This window comes from Scyliorhinus torazame, chromosome 21 (assembly GCF_047496885.1).
Source record: "Scyliorhinus torazame isolate Kashiwa2021f chromosome 21, sScyTor2.1, whole genome shotgun sequence".
Lineage (NCBI taxonomy): Eukaryota > Metazoa > Chordata > Chondrichthyes > Carcharhiniformes > Scyliorhinidae > Scyliorhinus > Scyliorhinus torazame.
In genome coordinates, this window is record NC_092727.1 from 8,285,199 (window position 1) to 8,301,204 (window position 16,006).

At 45.7% G+C, this 16,006-nt stretch overlaps 1 protein-coding gene across 7 annotated transcripts in view; it reads left to right on the top strand.

Annotated features, from left to right (window-relative positions):
• nlrx1 (NLR family member X1) overlaps nt 1-16,006 on the top strand; it is a 64,829-nt gene that overhangs the window by 22,735 nt on the left and 26,088 nt on the right. For 5 of the 7 annotated variants that reach the window (XM_072486436.1, XM_072486439.1, XM_072486442.1 and 2 more), the window contains 3 exons: nt 8,839-8,957; nt 11,597-11,675; nt 13,826-13,917. In XM_072486436.1, the coding sequence (XP_072342537.1) occupies nt 8,870-8,957; nt 11,597-11,675; nt 13,826-13,917 (259 nt within the window). In that variant the 5' untranslated portion in view covers nt 8,839-8,869. Of the gene's footprint in view, nt 1-2,672; nt 3,042-3,809; nt 3,987-8,838; nt 8,958-11,596; nt 11,676-13,825; nt 13,918-16,006 lie in introns of those variants that run through there. The other 2 variants (XM_072486440.1, XM_072486434.1) reach the window with 2 other exon arrangements.

The following is a 16,006-nucleotide window of genomic DNA, read 5'->3' on the forward strand; positions in this document are numbered from 1 at the left end:
TGAATCAGTGTGACTCCAATTTAACAATTAACTTTGATCTGCACTGTTAGTGTCATCTTTCAAATCACGTTACACCAAGGCTCCATGTGCTCTATAAGGTGGTGTAAGAGATCCTGCAGTGCTATTTCAAAGAGGAATAGGGGATTTCTCCACCGGGTCCTGGCCAATATTTATTCTTCTACATCTTAAAAAAAGAACAGATGGCTTTGAAATTATTACATTGCTGTTTGCTGTGCACAAATTAGTTGCGTTTTCTACTTTACAACAGCGACTACACTTTGGAAATTCCAGGATTCGGCCTCCACCATACCTGACATGGTCTCTCAAAGTAAGGAGTGCATCCCGTGCCAATAAACTGCCCATCGAGACTTAATGTGGGAGGCAATTATACTGCAGCTACCACATGGTTCTGACTGCCCAGGAGACCCTTGCATTCTTAGCACCTGCCATAAGCGTATTGGAAGGATTTGCAGGTTAATAATCAACCGGTTTGGCCACATGAGCACTTATGGCCAGGAGTGGGTTTCAAACCCAAGCTACTGGCTCAGAGATAGGGACACAACTCACTGTGTCATGAGACTGCCCCCAGTCTCCTGAAATAGAAAACTTCTTCAGATGAATCAGATGAGGCAACAAAATCTTTGATAAACAAAACTTCATCTCATGGTGTACCTGTTAAGGTGAGTTTTTCCATCTGGATAACCAGAGACTGGTGCATCCTCGATCAGAGAACCTTTCCATGAAAAATACATCTCTTAAACACTCTGCCTGTTTGAGATTGAGGATGTCTATCAATTGTGATTAAATGAACAATCACAAAACGGTGAAGGCACTGATATGGAATGCTAATAAGACTTTAAATATACATCAGACTCAAGTGTCCGACATCTCCTTTAACATTTACAGTATATAGTTAAAACTCCCAACTGGGCAAAAGCACTAGCAGGTAATGTGCTCGCCTTGAACTCTAAACTTCTACCAGGGGTTTATAGGGGTAAATTTATGAGAATAACTTGCATGGACGAGACTTGTGTTCCCTTGCATACAATTAAACGGTGATCAAATTGAGGGAGGTTAAGATACAGATCAGTTACAATCTGATTGAATACCGGAAGGGGTTCACGGGGCTTAGTGACCTCCTCCGGTTCCTGTATCTCTAACATAGTCCACTGGAAACGCATAAAGTATGCAATGTATATTATTTTCTAACTGTTTAAAACATTTTCAAAATTAATGTTGTTATGGGCCAGGGTTTAGAGAACCCCAAAGTGTATCATGGAGTTCACCTGACCCACAACTTTTAATAGATTGTGGTATGGGGAGCACACAGCCCATTCTATAAGTGTGGCACAGCAGAAATGGAGAAGTATTTTTTTAAAGCAAAACAATGTTTATTCTATGAACTCAAGTTAACCTTTGTAAAACATACAGTGAACAGCTTAGCAACCATCAATTCAAATACAACACCCAAAGAATACAACACTAAGTAATCCTTACTTTCCTTTTAACATCCATAAGACTTTAAAAAAACTTTTAACAGAAGCACATCAGGTTTAAATTCACTACTGAGAACAGTTATAACTCTGAATTCACCAAATGATCAAGAGATAGTCTTTACATGGCAGAGAGAACAACCGGACTCGTTGAGTATTTCCTAAGGCTGTCGGGAGCGGCGCTGTTGCTAGCGCCTTCAATCCCAACCCCCTACACAAACTCTCCTCCATTCTGACCCTCTGACCCAGCTCTGTACCTTCTCCACATTTGCCGCCCAGTAATAATACATCAGGTTTGGAAGACCCAAACCCCCTGCCTGCCTTCCTTTCTGTAGCAGCTCCTTTCTAATTCTGGCCACCTTCCCTTCCAATATGAACAAGGTAATCATCCCTTCAATCTCTCTAAAAAATGCCTTTGGCAGGAAAATTGGCAGGCATTGGAAAATACACCGAAATCGTGGCAACTCATTCATTTTAACCGCCTGTACTCGACCTGCCAGAGACAGAGGGAGACCATCCCACCTTGCCAGATCAGTTTTCACCCTCCCCAACAAACTAGAAATGTTGTACCTATGGAGCCCCCCCCCCCCCATAACTTTACTTACTCTTATACAGCTTAATCATAAAATCACTACAGTGTAGAAGGAGGCCATTCGGCCCATCGAGTCTGCACTGACCCACTGAAAGGGTCCCTGCCCTATCCCCTTAACCCAGTAACCCCACCTAACCTTTTGGACACAAAGAACAATACAGCACAGGAACAGGCCCTTCGGCCCGCCAAGCCTGTACCGATCATGATACCACCCTTGGCCAAAACACTCAGCACATCCTAGTGCCATATCCCTTTATCCCCATCCTATCCATGTATGAGGGGCAATTGATCATGGCCAGTCCACCTAACCTGCATACCTTTGGACTGTGGGAGGAAACCGGAGCACCCGGATGAAACCCACGCAGACACGGGGAAAGAGTGCAAACGCCACTCAATTCCGAGGCCGGAATTGAACCCAGGTCCATGGTGCTGTGAGGCAGCAGTGCTAACCACTGTGCCGCCCCTCTCTTTTTTTTCTCCTATGTTGGAAACATGGGACTGGCTAAACTGGGCTGATTGAAGTGATTTCCCTTCCACTCTGTCCCCCTGTGCCTGAGATCTGAAACTTGAGTGTATTGGGCATTAGTCCAGGTTGTGTCATTGAGCAAATCTGTTCTGTTTTTAACAGCCTTTCAGACTGTACACACATTGAAGCTGGAATTGGATTTCAACCTATTAAAACAAACCAGTTACACCATGAGTACAAAGAGATTTGAAACTACCAATGGCTGGCCCAAGATTGAGCAAATTGCTGAATGTGTACAATAGTTACATGTACAGAGTGAAGTGTGTTTACTCATACGCCCAGTTAGTTAATAGGAACATTGGAATTACTGGATGTTGAAAGACCAAGGAACATTTAGTTCACCTTTTGCCATCCTGATAGTCACATGATACAATAAAAATTGCGTTGTTGAATAATCAAAGCGATCAGTCTGCCACAGACACGAGACGAGGTGAGTAAAACCCCAAATGATGGAGAGCTTTGGGAATAATAAGTCTAATTTTGCCTGTTCTTTCCAGGCTGCTCAGCACTCGCTGCACATCATGGCTCGGATTGATGATATAAACTGTATTTAAATGGATCTATGTCAACTCCTTGCATTGTCTTCCTCTGGGTCCTGCTCCATTGACTGGCCACTGATTCACCCACATTGTCTTGCGTTAACTCCCCTCTCCCCGACCCCTTCATGGCACAGGTCATGTTCTCTGGTTCTAGAATAAAAGCACAATGCTGGAGTTCAGCAGGTCCGGCAGTTTCTGTGGAGAGAGAAACAAAGTTAATATTTCAAGTCCAATTTGACTCTTTGGAATGGAAGAGAGACAGAAAAGTGATGAGTTCAATGCAGTTGAAAAAGGGGCGGGGGGAGGAGGGGGATAAAATGACAAACATACCATCAGAACAAAAGACAAAGGGAGTGGTAATAATAGTATTAAAGACCCAAAGCATTTGTCCAGAGTAGGTGTGAATAGCAGAATAAAGGTCAACATTGTCTGAAGGCAAAAAGATGGGAGGAAGGTAATGGCTGCGTCTCGGGTTTTACTGTTCTGTACAAGATGAAACAGATGTCATAGTTGACATTATCTTGCAAGAACATGCCCAATTCAAGCAAAGTTCTAACATCTGTTGTTAAATAAAGGGCAAGTTAAATCATGCAGTGTAAACCAACAGCCCTCCAAGTGGAATGATTCATAGCACCTTGCAAACCATCCAGTCAAGGAACTTCCAGGAGCAGTTCCTGATTTGTATCAATGATGACATTTGCGAGAGTAGCAACAATTAGCCTCAGTGCTTCTGGATAAGGGAGGGGAAGGGTTTGGGCATTTTCCACTCCCTGCTCTAAAGTCCGTGTTGGACAGCAAAGCAACTGCTCGACTGGAATCCACTACAGCGTCGAGCCGTAAGTAAAGCCTCTTTAACCAGATGAAGAATCAGCAATTGGAGTATGGTGCATAAACGTGCAGAAATGTCTGAACTAAGGATCGCTGGTGTTTTAATGCTGAGCTAGGCAGTGTGCCCTTTGAGTCACAGGTGCTGCAACGCGGTGTAGAAATACCATTCAAGGAATTTTTAGAACTTTTGTTAACTATTAACTTGCATTACGTCTTAGCCTGGTATCAGGGCATCTGTGATAGAGCAGGTGGTATGAGTGGCTTCATAACAAGGGGAATGATGATGTAAGACAAAAGGAGATGATAATGGGAGAAGTAAAGAAACAAAAGGAGGTCTTGTAGCGCAGTGGGCACCTCCCTGCCTCTGAGCCAGCAGCTCTGGGGTCAAATCTCACCCCAGGACGTGATGGTCAAGGATGGTGCATTCATAATGTCACCAACAGATCACCTTGCAAAATCCTTAGCAATGGAAACAGATGAAAGTCTGCCTTGTGACTCACTAAATGTGGGTAGATATACAACGAAAACAAAAGATCATAAGAACATAAACAACAGTGTCCAAGAGAACATTGAAGCATTGACTAAAGTCTAAAGTTGTTGATCTAAATGCTGAGCCTAGAATGTTTTCAAATGCCCATTCGGTTCCTGTTTTCTTTAAATTTAGAGTATCCAATTCCTTTTTAAAAATTCCAATTAAGGGGCAATTTAGCGTGGCCAATCCACCTACCCTGCACATCTTTGGGTTGTGGGGGGCGAGACCCACGCAGACACGGGGAGAATGTGCAAACCACACGGACAGTGACCCAGAGCTGGGATCGAACCTGGGAACTTGGCGCTGTGAGGCAGCAGTGCTAAACACTGTGCCACCTTGCTGCCCTCCCATTCTATTCCTTGAGTTTCATTGCAACAATATAGGAGGCTGAAGGCAGGGAAAATCGAGCAGTAGTATGAATCACATTACAACTGGGCAGAAACTCTGGGTCACGTTTGCAATTATCCAACCTCTGCATATGAACCCACCCTCTGCTGTTATTAAAGAAGAAATTCGGACAGTAAAATGCTGAACAAGCAATTACCTCTTCATCTTTGAATCGTGGTTGGCAGCACTTGAAACAAATACATTTCACCTTGTGCAGTGATTGCGATTTCGGAACGAACTGCGACCACACTTCTCCCTGGGCCTTCGGAACCTTCTCTCTCTTTCTGCTCTTGTTAGAAAGATTCCTTTCTTTAGTCAATGTAAAAAAGCACAGCAGTGAAGCAAGAGCAAACAGCCGAAGTCGTTCAGTGTCGAAAACAGAAATCCTTAATTTTCAAAAAGAAGCCTCTCGTTCCGTGGATTGCCACATACATTAGAAGAGTTGCGTCCTTGTGCTAGCCACCTACACAACCATGTTGCCCTCCACGTCATGCCAGTCCTGCTACTTCAGTTTATTTATTCCCCTAGCTTCAGTCTTTGCCATCAAAGGGTCTCCCACAAGTCTAGACATGATTTAGTAAGCTATTCACGATCCTGTGATCTTGAAGACTAACTTCCTGTTCTTGGGAAGAAATATTTAGTTTGCAAAAACCTCCAAGATTTAATTAATACCCTTATTTAATTAATACTCTTCACTTCCAATCTGCTGATATTATGTGGCCACATTTAAGGCGGTCATCTCAGTTTTGGAATTATATTTAAAGAGGGAAGTTTTTGTATGGGGAACATGGACATTGTCTACTGCATATTAGTTCCCTCTTTTTGTCATTGGCTGATTATATTCAAATATTAGTAGCTCAGTTAGTTTTCCATCTTGCACCCACTATAAACTTAAACTCACTGCACATATCATTACTCAGATCGAATCCCAATCGCCTGTGTTCAATGACCCCCCCTGGCTCTTGGTTAACCAACACCTCTATTTTAAAATTCTCATCTTGTTTTCAAACCTCTCCGTGGTTTCCTCCTCCCTGTCTCTGTAGTCTCCCCCAGCCCCACAACCCTGCACTCCTCTAATTCTGGTCCCATGCCTCAGCTGGGGGGGGAAATGCCATCTGATAAGACTATATAAGATATAGGAGCAGAATTAGGCCATTCAGCCCATCGAATCTGCCCCGCCTTTCGATTATAGCTGATATGGCTCCTCCCACCTGGGTTATTCACTCTTCCAAATTCTTCCATCGGGCAGGAGATACAAAAGTCTGAGAACACGCACGAACAGATTCAAAAGCAGCTTCTTCTCCGCTGTTACCAGACTCCTGAATGACCCTCTTATGGACTGATCTGATCTCTCCACACACTCTTCTCTACTGAGTAGTACCGCACTCCTACATGCTTCACCCAATGCCTGTGCCTATGTATTTACATTGTGTATTATGTATGCCCTATGGATTTTTTTCATGAATGATCTATCTGGACTGTACACACAACCATACTTTTCACTGTACCTCGGTACACGTGACAAAACAAATCCGATATGTTCCTCGTCCCCATTCTCCTGCCTTCGCCCCATAACCCCTGATCCCTTTATTACTCAAGAAATATCCTTATTAATCAAGAACACCAGGGGCTGGTTTAGCACAGTGGGCTAAACAGCTGGCTTGTAAAGCAGAACAAGATCAGCAGCGAGGGTTCAATTCCCGTACCAGCCTCCCCGAACAGGCGCCGGAATGTGGCGACTAGGGGCTTTTCACAGTAACTTCATTTGAAGCCTACTTGTGACAATAAGCAATTTTCATTTTTCACACCAGATTTGTGCTGGAGGTGCTGTTACCTACAGGGTTACAGACCAAGAGCTGGAAGGTGGAATTAGACAGAATAGTTCTTTCTTCGAACACCAGAACGAGGAGCAGGAGGAGTAGACAATTTAACCTCTCGAGCCTGTTCCATCATTCAATACGATCATGGCCTCGTCTCCACCGTCCTGCCTGTTCCCCGTAACCCTTCATCCCATTGCTAATTAAAAATCTGTCTAACTCCTCCTTAAATTCACTCACTGTCCCAGTATCCACCACAATCTGGGGAAGTGAATTCCACAGATTCGCAACTCTTTGGGAGAAGTAGTTTCTCCTCATCTCTGTTTTAAATTTGCTACCCCTTATCCTGGGACAAGGTCCTCTCGTTCCAGAATATCCCCCAAGAGGAAGCATCCATTCCACATCTACTTTATCCGCACCTTTTATCATCTTGTAAACCTCAATTTCATCTCCCCTCATTCTTCTAAACCAGAGAGTATAGGCCTGAACTGCTCAGTCTCTCTTCATAAGGCAAACCCCTCATCTCTGGAGTCAATCTGGTGAACCTCCTCTGAACTGCCTCCAATGTCACTCCATCCTTCCTCAAATAAGGGGACCAAAACTGTGCGCAATACTCCAGGTGCGGTCTCACCAATGCCTTGTTTAGTTGCAACAACACTTCCTCACCTTTATACGCTATTTTTAATTTTTAGGGTATAAGGCAGTTTTGTAATTTTGAGTTATCCTTCCGAGTTTGTATATATTTGAAAAGGTATAGTTGTGGGTGAAGGACTAGATTATTATAGTTCATATTTTCTTATTTAATAAATGGTTTAATATGTGTTAAAAGTTCACCAGCCGCTGTGTCTGTTCAGTAGCCGTCCTCCACATTTCTAAACAAACAATATAAAGGTTTGGATTTATCATTCCACTCTGGGATCTGACTTGTCAAGTCGTAACATCAACTGGGATTATAGCACTCAGCCCCACCCAAGATGACAAATTAATTCCTTATATTGCCTAATGAACGTTTAGTGCCTATGATGCAGAAAAATAACTTTCAAGGATAGTGAAGGAAATCTCCAGCTTGCTGTTTACTTGAATGTGCCTCTCCTGACGATTGCACAGACCCACATGAGACAGGGGAATACTATTTCTTTATTAAAATTGATGAACTCAAGGTGACCTGAGAGTCAGAGTGGAGGGAGTATTGGCAATGTGTTTCCAGAAACCACTTGTACTGCCTTCTCCGTGCCCCACGTAAGGCCATTTGTTGCATCATTATGGTTTCAATTTATTCCACTTTGTTTGACCTTCCAAGAAACGTAGTTGGTGAATATTTAATTGTGATTATGTGCTGCACCATTGCAACAAAGCTTTGTTTCTGGAAGGTTTTAGAGTTGTCAGGTTTTCTTATTTTTCTCCAAAGAGCATTATCTCTTGGAGGAATGTGGTTCTTCATCAATCAGTACCTTGGCAAGTGGCTGCCCAATCTCAATTGGTGAGTCTTAGACCCCAATCAGCTAGATGTTGTCAATTTGAATCCCATCTGCACTACCACCCCCCTGGGTCGTGACGGAAGGAAGCATTTCACAACCTCAGGATGTTCAAGCAGTGGTGTAATGGTATTGTCAATGGGTTAGTAATCCACAGACCCAGGGTCATTCTCAGGGGTCCCGAGTTCGAATCCCACCATGGCAGATGGTGAAATTTGAATTCAATAAAAAAAAATCTGGAATTAGGAAGCCTCGATGATGACCATGAAACCATTGCTGATTGTCGTAAAATCCCATCTCGGTCACTAACGTCTTCATGGGAAGGAAATCTGCTGTCCTTACCCGGTCTGGCCTACATGTGACTCCAGACCCACACAGGGATGTGGTTGACTCTTAACTGCCCCCCACTTAAATGGCCGAGCGAGACACTCAGTTCAAGGGCAATTAGGGATGGGCAACAAATGCTGGCCCAGCGACCCCCACATCCCAAGAACAAATTTTTTTAAACTGTTTTCAGATCAACAGATGGAATCCCAGCAAATTCGATCAAGAATTGTTGGTGACTTGTGTTTGATGCTATCATTAAATTTGTCTTGTATTTCTTTACTCACAGAACCATTTATCTTGTACGCTCTTGTATCTCTTTCAGATTCAATGTGTGGGTTCCTTGCTGTGCCAGAATGCAGTGTTTGAAGCATCTACCCACCGGATCAAAATGGACTGCAGTAAAACTCCAGTCATTGAGAACCACTGGGTGTCCTTTGACTGGTAGGTGATGAATCACCCGTAACATTTGGCAACCTCCAACAACGAACCTGTTCCTTTACTGCCTGAGAACAAATTGGAGTCTCTACATGTGATTGAACAGGGCCTCGCCGGTTTTATGCCTTTGTTGCGCTGCACCGACTGAAATGCCTTTTCAAGCAATTAGATAACATTGTCTGGCTTCTTAGCCATCACAGAGAGCTGAGACACTCACCCCCACCTTCATCATCTTTGAGTTCAACTCTCCCAACACCCGCTGCACCCAACGTCAACCGTGGTTTGTTCAAACCTCCGTAATCCACTAACCTCGCCCTGTATCACTAATTCCTTCCCACTGCCCGTTCTTGTTGACTTCCAGTGACTTTCCAACTCTCTGTGCGTTCACTTGAAAATCTGTCCCCTGGTTTACGCAATCCTCCATGGGTTTGTGTTGCAATCTCCTCCAGTCCTGTGTCCCACCTCCACTCTTTCACGCTCTAACTCAGACATCACTGTTCTTCCAATTGCCAAATCCAACTCTGTCCCTTCATCAAAACCTCCTAAAATCTTCCTCCATGATCATGCGTTCAGCCATATCCCCAAACTCCTTTTGTGTTGATCAGAAACCCAGAGGACTTAGCGCTACGTTTAAAGGTTCTTTGTATGTCAGTTGCTGACAGTGTCCCTTCACTTCTGGGACCCTGATCTATATCCATCCCTGCTAAAGTGGATAGAAATCTCTAATTTATGTCAGATATGGAGGCCCTAAATGTCAGAATAAAGCCTCAAGCAATGGACAGAACAGAAACTGCTCAGGATTCATTTAAAAATAGAAATCTGGAAATACTCAGCAGGTCAGTGTGGGAGAGGGAAAACAGAGTTAGAGTTTTGGGTTAAAACCGAGGAGTTTTCAAAGTGTGACAAGTTTTGAGCAACTGAAAGGGGAGAGCGGAGAGGGAGACCAAAAGGGAAGGTCTGTGAAAGGGTGGAGAGCAGGAGATTAAATTACAAAAGAGTTTTGTGGTGATGGCAAAAGAAACAAAGGATGTATCAAGAGGAGGTGCGACCGGCTGCTTGAATACAAAGTGAATGAATGAAAACCGAGGTCAGATAAGATGAAGGTAGAGATTATGATGTAAAGGTTTTGAACTCAGTGCCAAGTCCAGAAGACTGTAGAGTGCAGAGTTGAAAGATGAGGTGCTGCTCCTGAAGCTTGTGCTAACTCTGCATTAACTTCACAGATAGTACCAGGACCTGGGGGGCTGGTTCAGCTCACTTGGGTAGACAGCTGGTTCGTGATGCCGAGCAAAGTCCCAAGTCAGCTCTCCCCTTCAAAGAAGAAAGCAGCCTGTGGTCATCTCGGACTATGGCGACTTTACTGCCAGACCAGTTGACAGGATACATGCGAACATACTAACAAGGAGCAGGAATAGGCCATTCAGCCCCTTGAGCCATTTAGCAAGATCATGGCTGATCTGATTTTAATCTGCATCCCACCTCCCCCCGATAACCTATCAGCCCTCTTGCTTCCTGAGAATCTATCCATATCTGCCTTATAAAAATATTCGTAAGAAGTCTTACAACACCAGGTTAAAGTCCAACAGGTTTGTTTTGAATCACTCGCTTTCGGAGCACAGCTCCTTCATCAGCTGAATTCACCTGAGGAAGGAGCTGCGCTCCGAAAGCTAGTGATTCGAAACAAACCTGTTGGACTTTAACCTGGTGTTGTAAGACTTCTTACTGTGCTCACCCCAGTCCAACGCCGGCATCTCCACATCTTAAAAAATATTCAAAGACTCTCCTTCCACCATGCAGAGGGAATGTTTCTGCTTGTCGGGGAGTCCCAAATTCGAGGTCATAACAATAAACAATTAAGCACTAATAAAAATCCAACAGAAAATTCAGGAAAAAGCTCTTTCTGTGACAGTGATTAGAACGTGGAACTGATTATCATAGAATTTACAGTGCAGAAGGAGGCCATTTGGCCCATCGAGTCTGCACCGGCTCTTGGAAAGAGCACCCTACCCAAGGTCAACACCTCCATCCTATCACCATAACCCAGTAACCCCACCCAACACTAAGGGCAATTTTGGACACTAAGGGCAATTTATCATGGCCAATCCACCTAACCTGCACATCTTTGGACTGTGGGAAGAAACCGGAGAACCCGGAGGAAACCCACGCACACACAGGGAGGATGTGCAGACTCCGCACAGACAGTGACCCAAGCCAGAATCGAACCTGGGACCCTGAAGCTGTGAAGCAATTGTGCTAACCACAATGCTACCGTGCTGCCCCTCAACTGACGGGGAGCAGTTGAGGGGAAGCTAGATAAACGCATGAGGGAGAAAGAAATGGAATAATATGCTGATGGGATGGATAAGGGCCATGTGGAGCATTAACACTGTGCAGTGACCCCAGCAGCTCCTCTGTTGAAGTCAAGAGAGGCAGCAAAGGGTGAAAAAGAGACCGACAGACTGGCAACAAAGTCAAGGATTGTCGTGGGGCTGGATGGAACATTTATGGAACTCTCTGCTATTATTGTTAAAAATCTGGCAAACGTTTAACTTCTCCCTCCAACTTGTTTTCAACGTCCTGTTTCTGATAGCTGGGTGATGGAAATTGAAAGGTTCCCTTTTTATTTTATTTTATTTTTTCTCCAGGTGCCGGTACAGTGACATTGGCCGGGATTCCGTGTCTCCAGAGCTCGGAGAGTCCGGTCATTGCAATGATCAGGAATGTGTGAGTAGAGATTTAATTTCGACTATAACCAGTCACCAGTCCTCCTCCATTCACCTTGAAGTTAGCCAGCAGTAGCACGGAGAAGTTTCTGAATGTGTCTCAGTGTGAGACAGTGAGATGGGAACGCACCCGCAGATGGAAAACAATTGCCAGTTTTAAAGTAGCCTGCATTGCGAGTTTCAACCAGGATCAATGATGGGCTTACTGGCTTTTTCTTGGGGTTAGCCTCACTCATCCAAAGGCTCAGTGCTGACCTCCCAGACTTTAAAGTCCGCACACTGCTGTGAGAGAGGCACAGTCAGTCAGTTGCTGTGGGATATGATTTCTTCTGCACGCTCAGTGTAATTAAATCTTAAGCCTGTTTATAAAGAACTCATTATGGCTGTGGAAAGACAGAAAAAAAAGGCGTGCATTTCTATAGCACCGTCAATGGTCTTGAGATTTCCTAAAGCACTTCACAGCCAATAAACTACTATTGAAGTGTAGTGGCAGTGTGATAAGTCTTAATTACGGCTAAACAAATGTGCTAACCCTGGAAATTTAATTTTACAAATGTGGAGTCTCAGTTTTTAAGAATTCAGTTAGTGTTGAAATTTGCCTTTCTTTCTGTTATTTATATCCCTCTTAATACCATCTTTCTTTTCCTGTCTTGGCTGAAAAGACATGGGGCGCAATTCTCCCATCGGGAGTCTAAGTGCCGACGCTGGAGTGAAAACCGGAGTGTTTCACTCCGGCGTCGGAGCCCGCTCCCAGCCCACTATTCTACCATCTCTGGGGGACTAGGAGCGGCATCGCGTCATTTACGCGCGTCGGGCCTTGGCGCCGTGTAAATGACGCGGCCAGCGCCTTGTAAATGACGTCACCCGTGCATACGTAGTTGCCGTCCTCCCTGAGGCCGCCCCGCAAGAAGATGTCGGATGGATCTTGCAGGGCGGCGGAGGAAAGGAGGTCCTCCTTCAGAGAACCCCCAATGCAGGAACCCCCCCCCCCCACAGGCCGCCCCCCCCCAGCGTTCCCGCGCTGTTCCCACCGGCAGCGACCAGGTGTGGACGGCGTCGACGGGAACCTGTCGCGTCGGAGCGGCCTCTCGGCCCATCCGGGCCGGAGAATAGCCGCTCGCCCATTGCAAACGGCGAGCGCCGATTCTCCGAGCGGCCAGCCTCTATTCTCGCCGCACCGGTTTGGGGGGGGGGGAGAATCACATGCGGGTGTCGGGGCGGCGTGGCGGGACACGCGCGGTGCCCCAGCGATTCTCCCACCCGGCGTGGGGGGGAGAATTCCGCCCATGGAGCTGGATTCTCCATCGGCGGAATCTTCCCCTTTGCTGGCAGCGCACTCACGCCCGTGGATTTCCCGATGGCGTGAGGGTGCCCACAATGCGAAACCCTATTGGCCGGCTGTCGGGACGAGGATCCTGCTGCCGGTGGGGGCATGCAGCACCAGAAAACCATTTCGGTGGGACAGAGAATCCTGCGCATGGTATTCCTTGCCCTGATCTCTCATGCCGTAGATTCCCTGTCGAGGGCATCATGCTTGATTAGATGCCTGATTACAGAAAACTGCAAATGAAAAGCCCTCAAACTCTGTGGGCAGCTTTCAGCAAACTAAATTCCTCGACCACCAACTGCAAAATATCGCCACATCTCTATTGCTGATTTGATTGAGAGATGAATATTAGCCAAAACCTTGGGGAAACCTCCCTGCTCTTCAAAATCGATTTTTTACCATCCACCTGAGAAGCCAGTTATAGGAACAGGAGTAGGCCATTCAGCTCCGCAAGCTTGTTCTGCCATTCAACTAGATCATGACTGTTCCTCAGTTTGACATCTCACCTGATGGATGAGACCTCCGACAGGGCAACACTCCCCCAGTACTGTATATTGTGCAAAGGTCTTAAAGTGAGACTTGAACTAACAACCTTCTGACTCCGAGGTAAGAGTCCACTGAAACGTGGCTAACAGTTGGGACACGAGGCCTCCACTCTAGCACACTTAGGCACATTCGCTTGTGCATGGTGTGGCTGCTCCGAAATACCTCCAAAGCGATTCACTCAATTCCTGTCTGCTGTTTCGTAATGCACAGAAACTTCTCCAGAGCTCCATCTGCTGAAGAACAAAAGAAATCACCTCTTAATTTATTTTATCTTTCAGGAGTGTGACTCGCTTTGGGAGGCCTGAATTCTTACAGTGTGGTCAGTGCCTGGTCCACCATTGCAAGTCACTGAGCACCAGCTCTGGTCAAGGTGGGTGATTACAGGCTGTAAGAGTTGTACTCTTAATACAAATGGCATGAAAGAACTGACACTAATATAGACAATACACGGAACCGACGATACACGGAACCGACGATACACGGAACCGACGATACATGTAACCGACGATACACGTAACTGACAATACACGGAACCGACAATACACGGAATCGAAGATACACGGAACTGACAATACACGGAACTGACGATACACGGAACCGACAATACACGGAACCGACGATACACGGAACCGACGATACACGGAACCGACGATACACGGAACCGACGATACACGGAACCGACGATACACGGAACCGACGATACACGGAACCGACAATACACGTAACTGACAATACACGGAACCGAAGATACACGTAACTGACAATACACGGAACCGAAGATACACGGAACTGACAATACACGGAACCGAAGATACACGGAACTGACAATACACGGAACCGAAGATACACGGAACTGACAATACACTGAACTGACGATACACGGAACCGACGATACACGGAACCGACGATACACGGAACCGACGATACACGGAACCGACGATACACGGAACCGACGATACACGGAACCGACGATACACGGAACCGACGATACACGGACCCGACGATACACCTGAACCGACGATACACGGAACCGACGATACACGGAACCGACGATACACGGAACCGACGATACACGGAACCGACGATACACATAACTGACAATACACGGAACTGACAGTACACGGAACCGAAGATACACGGAAATGACGATACACGTAACTGACAATACACGTAACTGACAATACACGTAACTGACAATACACGGAACCGAAGATACACGGAACCGACGATACACGGAACCGACGATACACGGAACCGACGATACACGGAACCGACGATACACGGAACCGACGATACACGGAACCGACGATACACGGAACCGACGATACACGGAACCGACGATACACGGAACCGACGATACACGGAACCGACGATACACGGAACCGACGATACACGGAACTGACAATACACGGAACCGACAATACACAGAAAAGACAATACACATATACATGAAATGAAATGAAAATCGCTTATTGTCACAAGTAGGCTTCAATGAAGTTACTGTGAAAAGCCCCTAGTCGCCACATTCCGGCGCCTGTTCGGGGAGGCTGTTATGGGAATTGAACCCACGCTGCTGGCCTGCCTGGGTCTGCTTTCAAAGCCAGCGATTTAGCCCAGTGTGCTAAACCAGCCCTCTCTCTCTCTCTCTCTCTCTCTCTCTCTCTCTCTCTCTTGGTCTCGTAATATGCACATTTGAGGACCTGGTGTTAAATTATTATTTGTACGGTTGCTGGAATTTTTCATGCTGAGGCAAATGTTTAAAAAAAAAACACTTGAACTCCTTCAACAACTGGTGTTTACATCTCGCCTTTTAATGAAATGAAACACCCCCTGGTGTTTCACAGGAGCATGGTCAGACAGAAATTAACACAGAGACAGGTGACCGAGAGCTTTGTCAAAGCATTAGGTTTTAAGGTGCAGTTTAAAGAAGGTGGGACTTGTGGAGAGGTTCGAGGGACGGAATTACAGAACGTCAGGCCGAGTCAGTTGGAGGCATGGCCATCGCTGGTGGTAATAAGGGAACAGGAAATACATGCAGGAGGAGGTCATTTGGTCCTTCAAACCAGCGCCGCCTTTCAATGTCATCACGGCTGACCTTCTCCCTCAACACCACGTTCCCCACACTATCCCCAGATCCCTTTGTTCCATTTGTACTGAAGATCCATCAGTCCCTGCCTTGAATGTTACTCAATGACTGAACATCGACAGTGTTCGGGTAGTGAATTTATCTGTTTCGCCTGAAAGGGCTTCAATTCATTTCAGATCCGAACGGCCAGCCCCTTATTCTGAAACTGTGACCCCCCATGTTCCAGACTCCCCAGCGAGGGGGAATATCCTCCCAGCTTCTACTCTCCTAGTCCCTGGAAAATATGATTTGTTTCAATATGATTCATTACCATTCCTCTAAATTCTAGAGCATGTCAATCTAGACTACTTGATCTCTCTCATTGGAGTTTAGG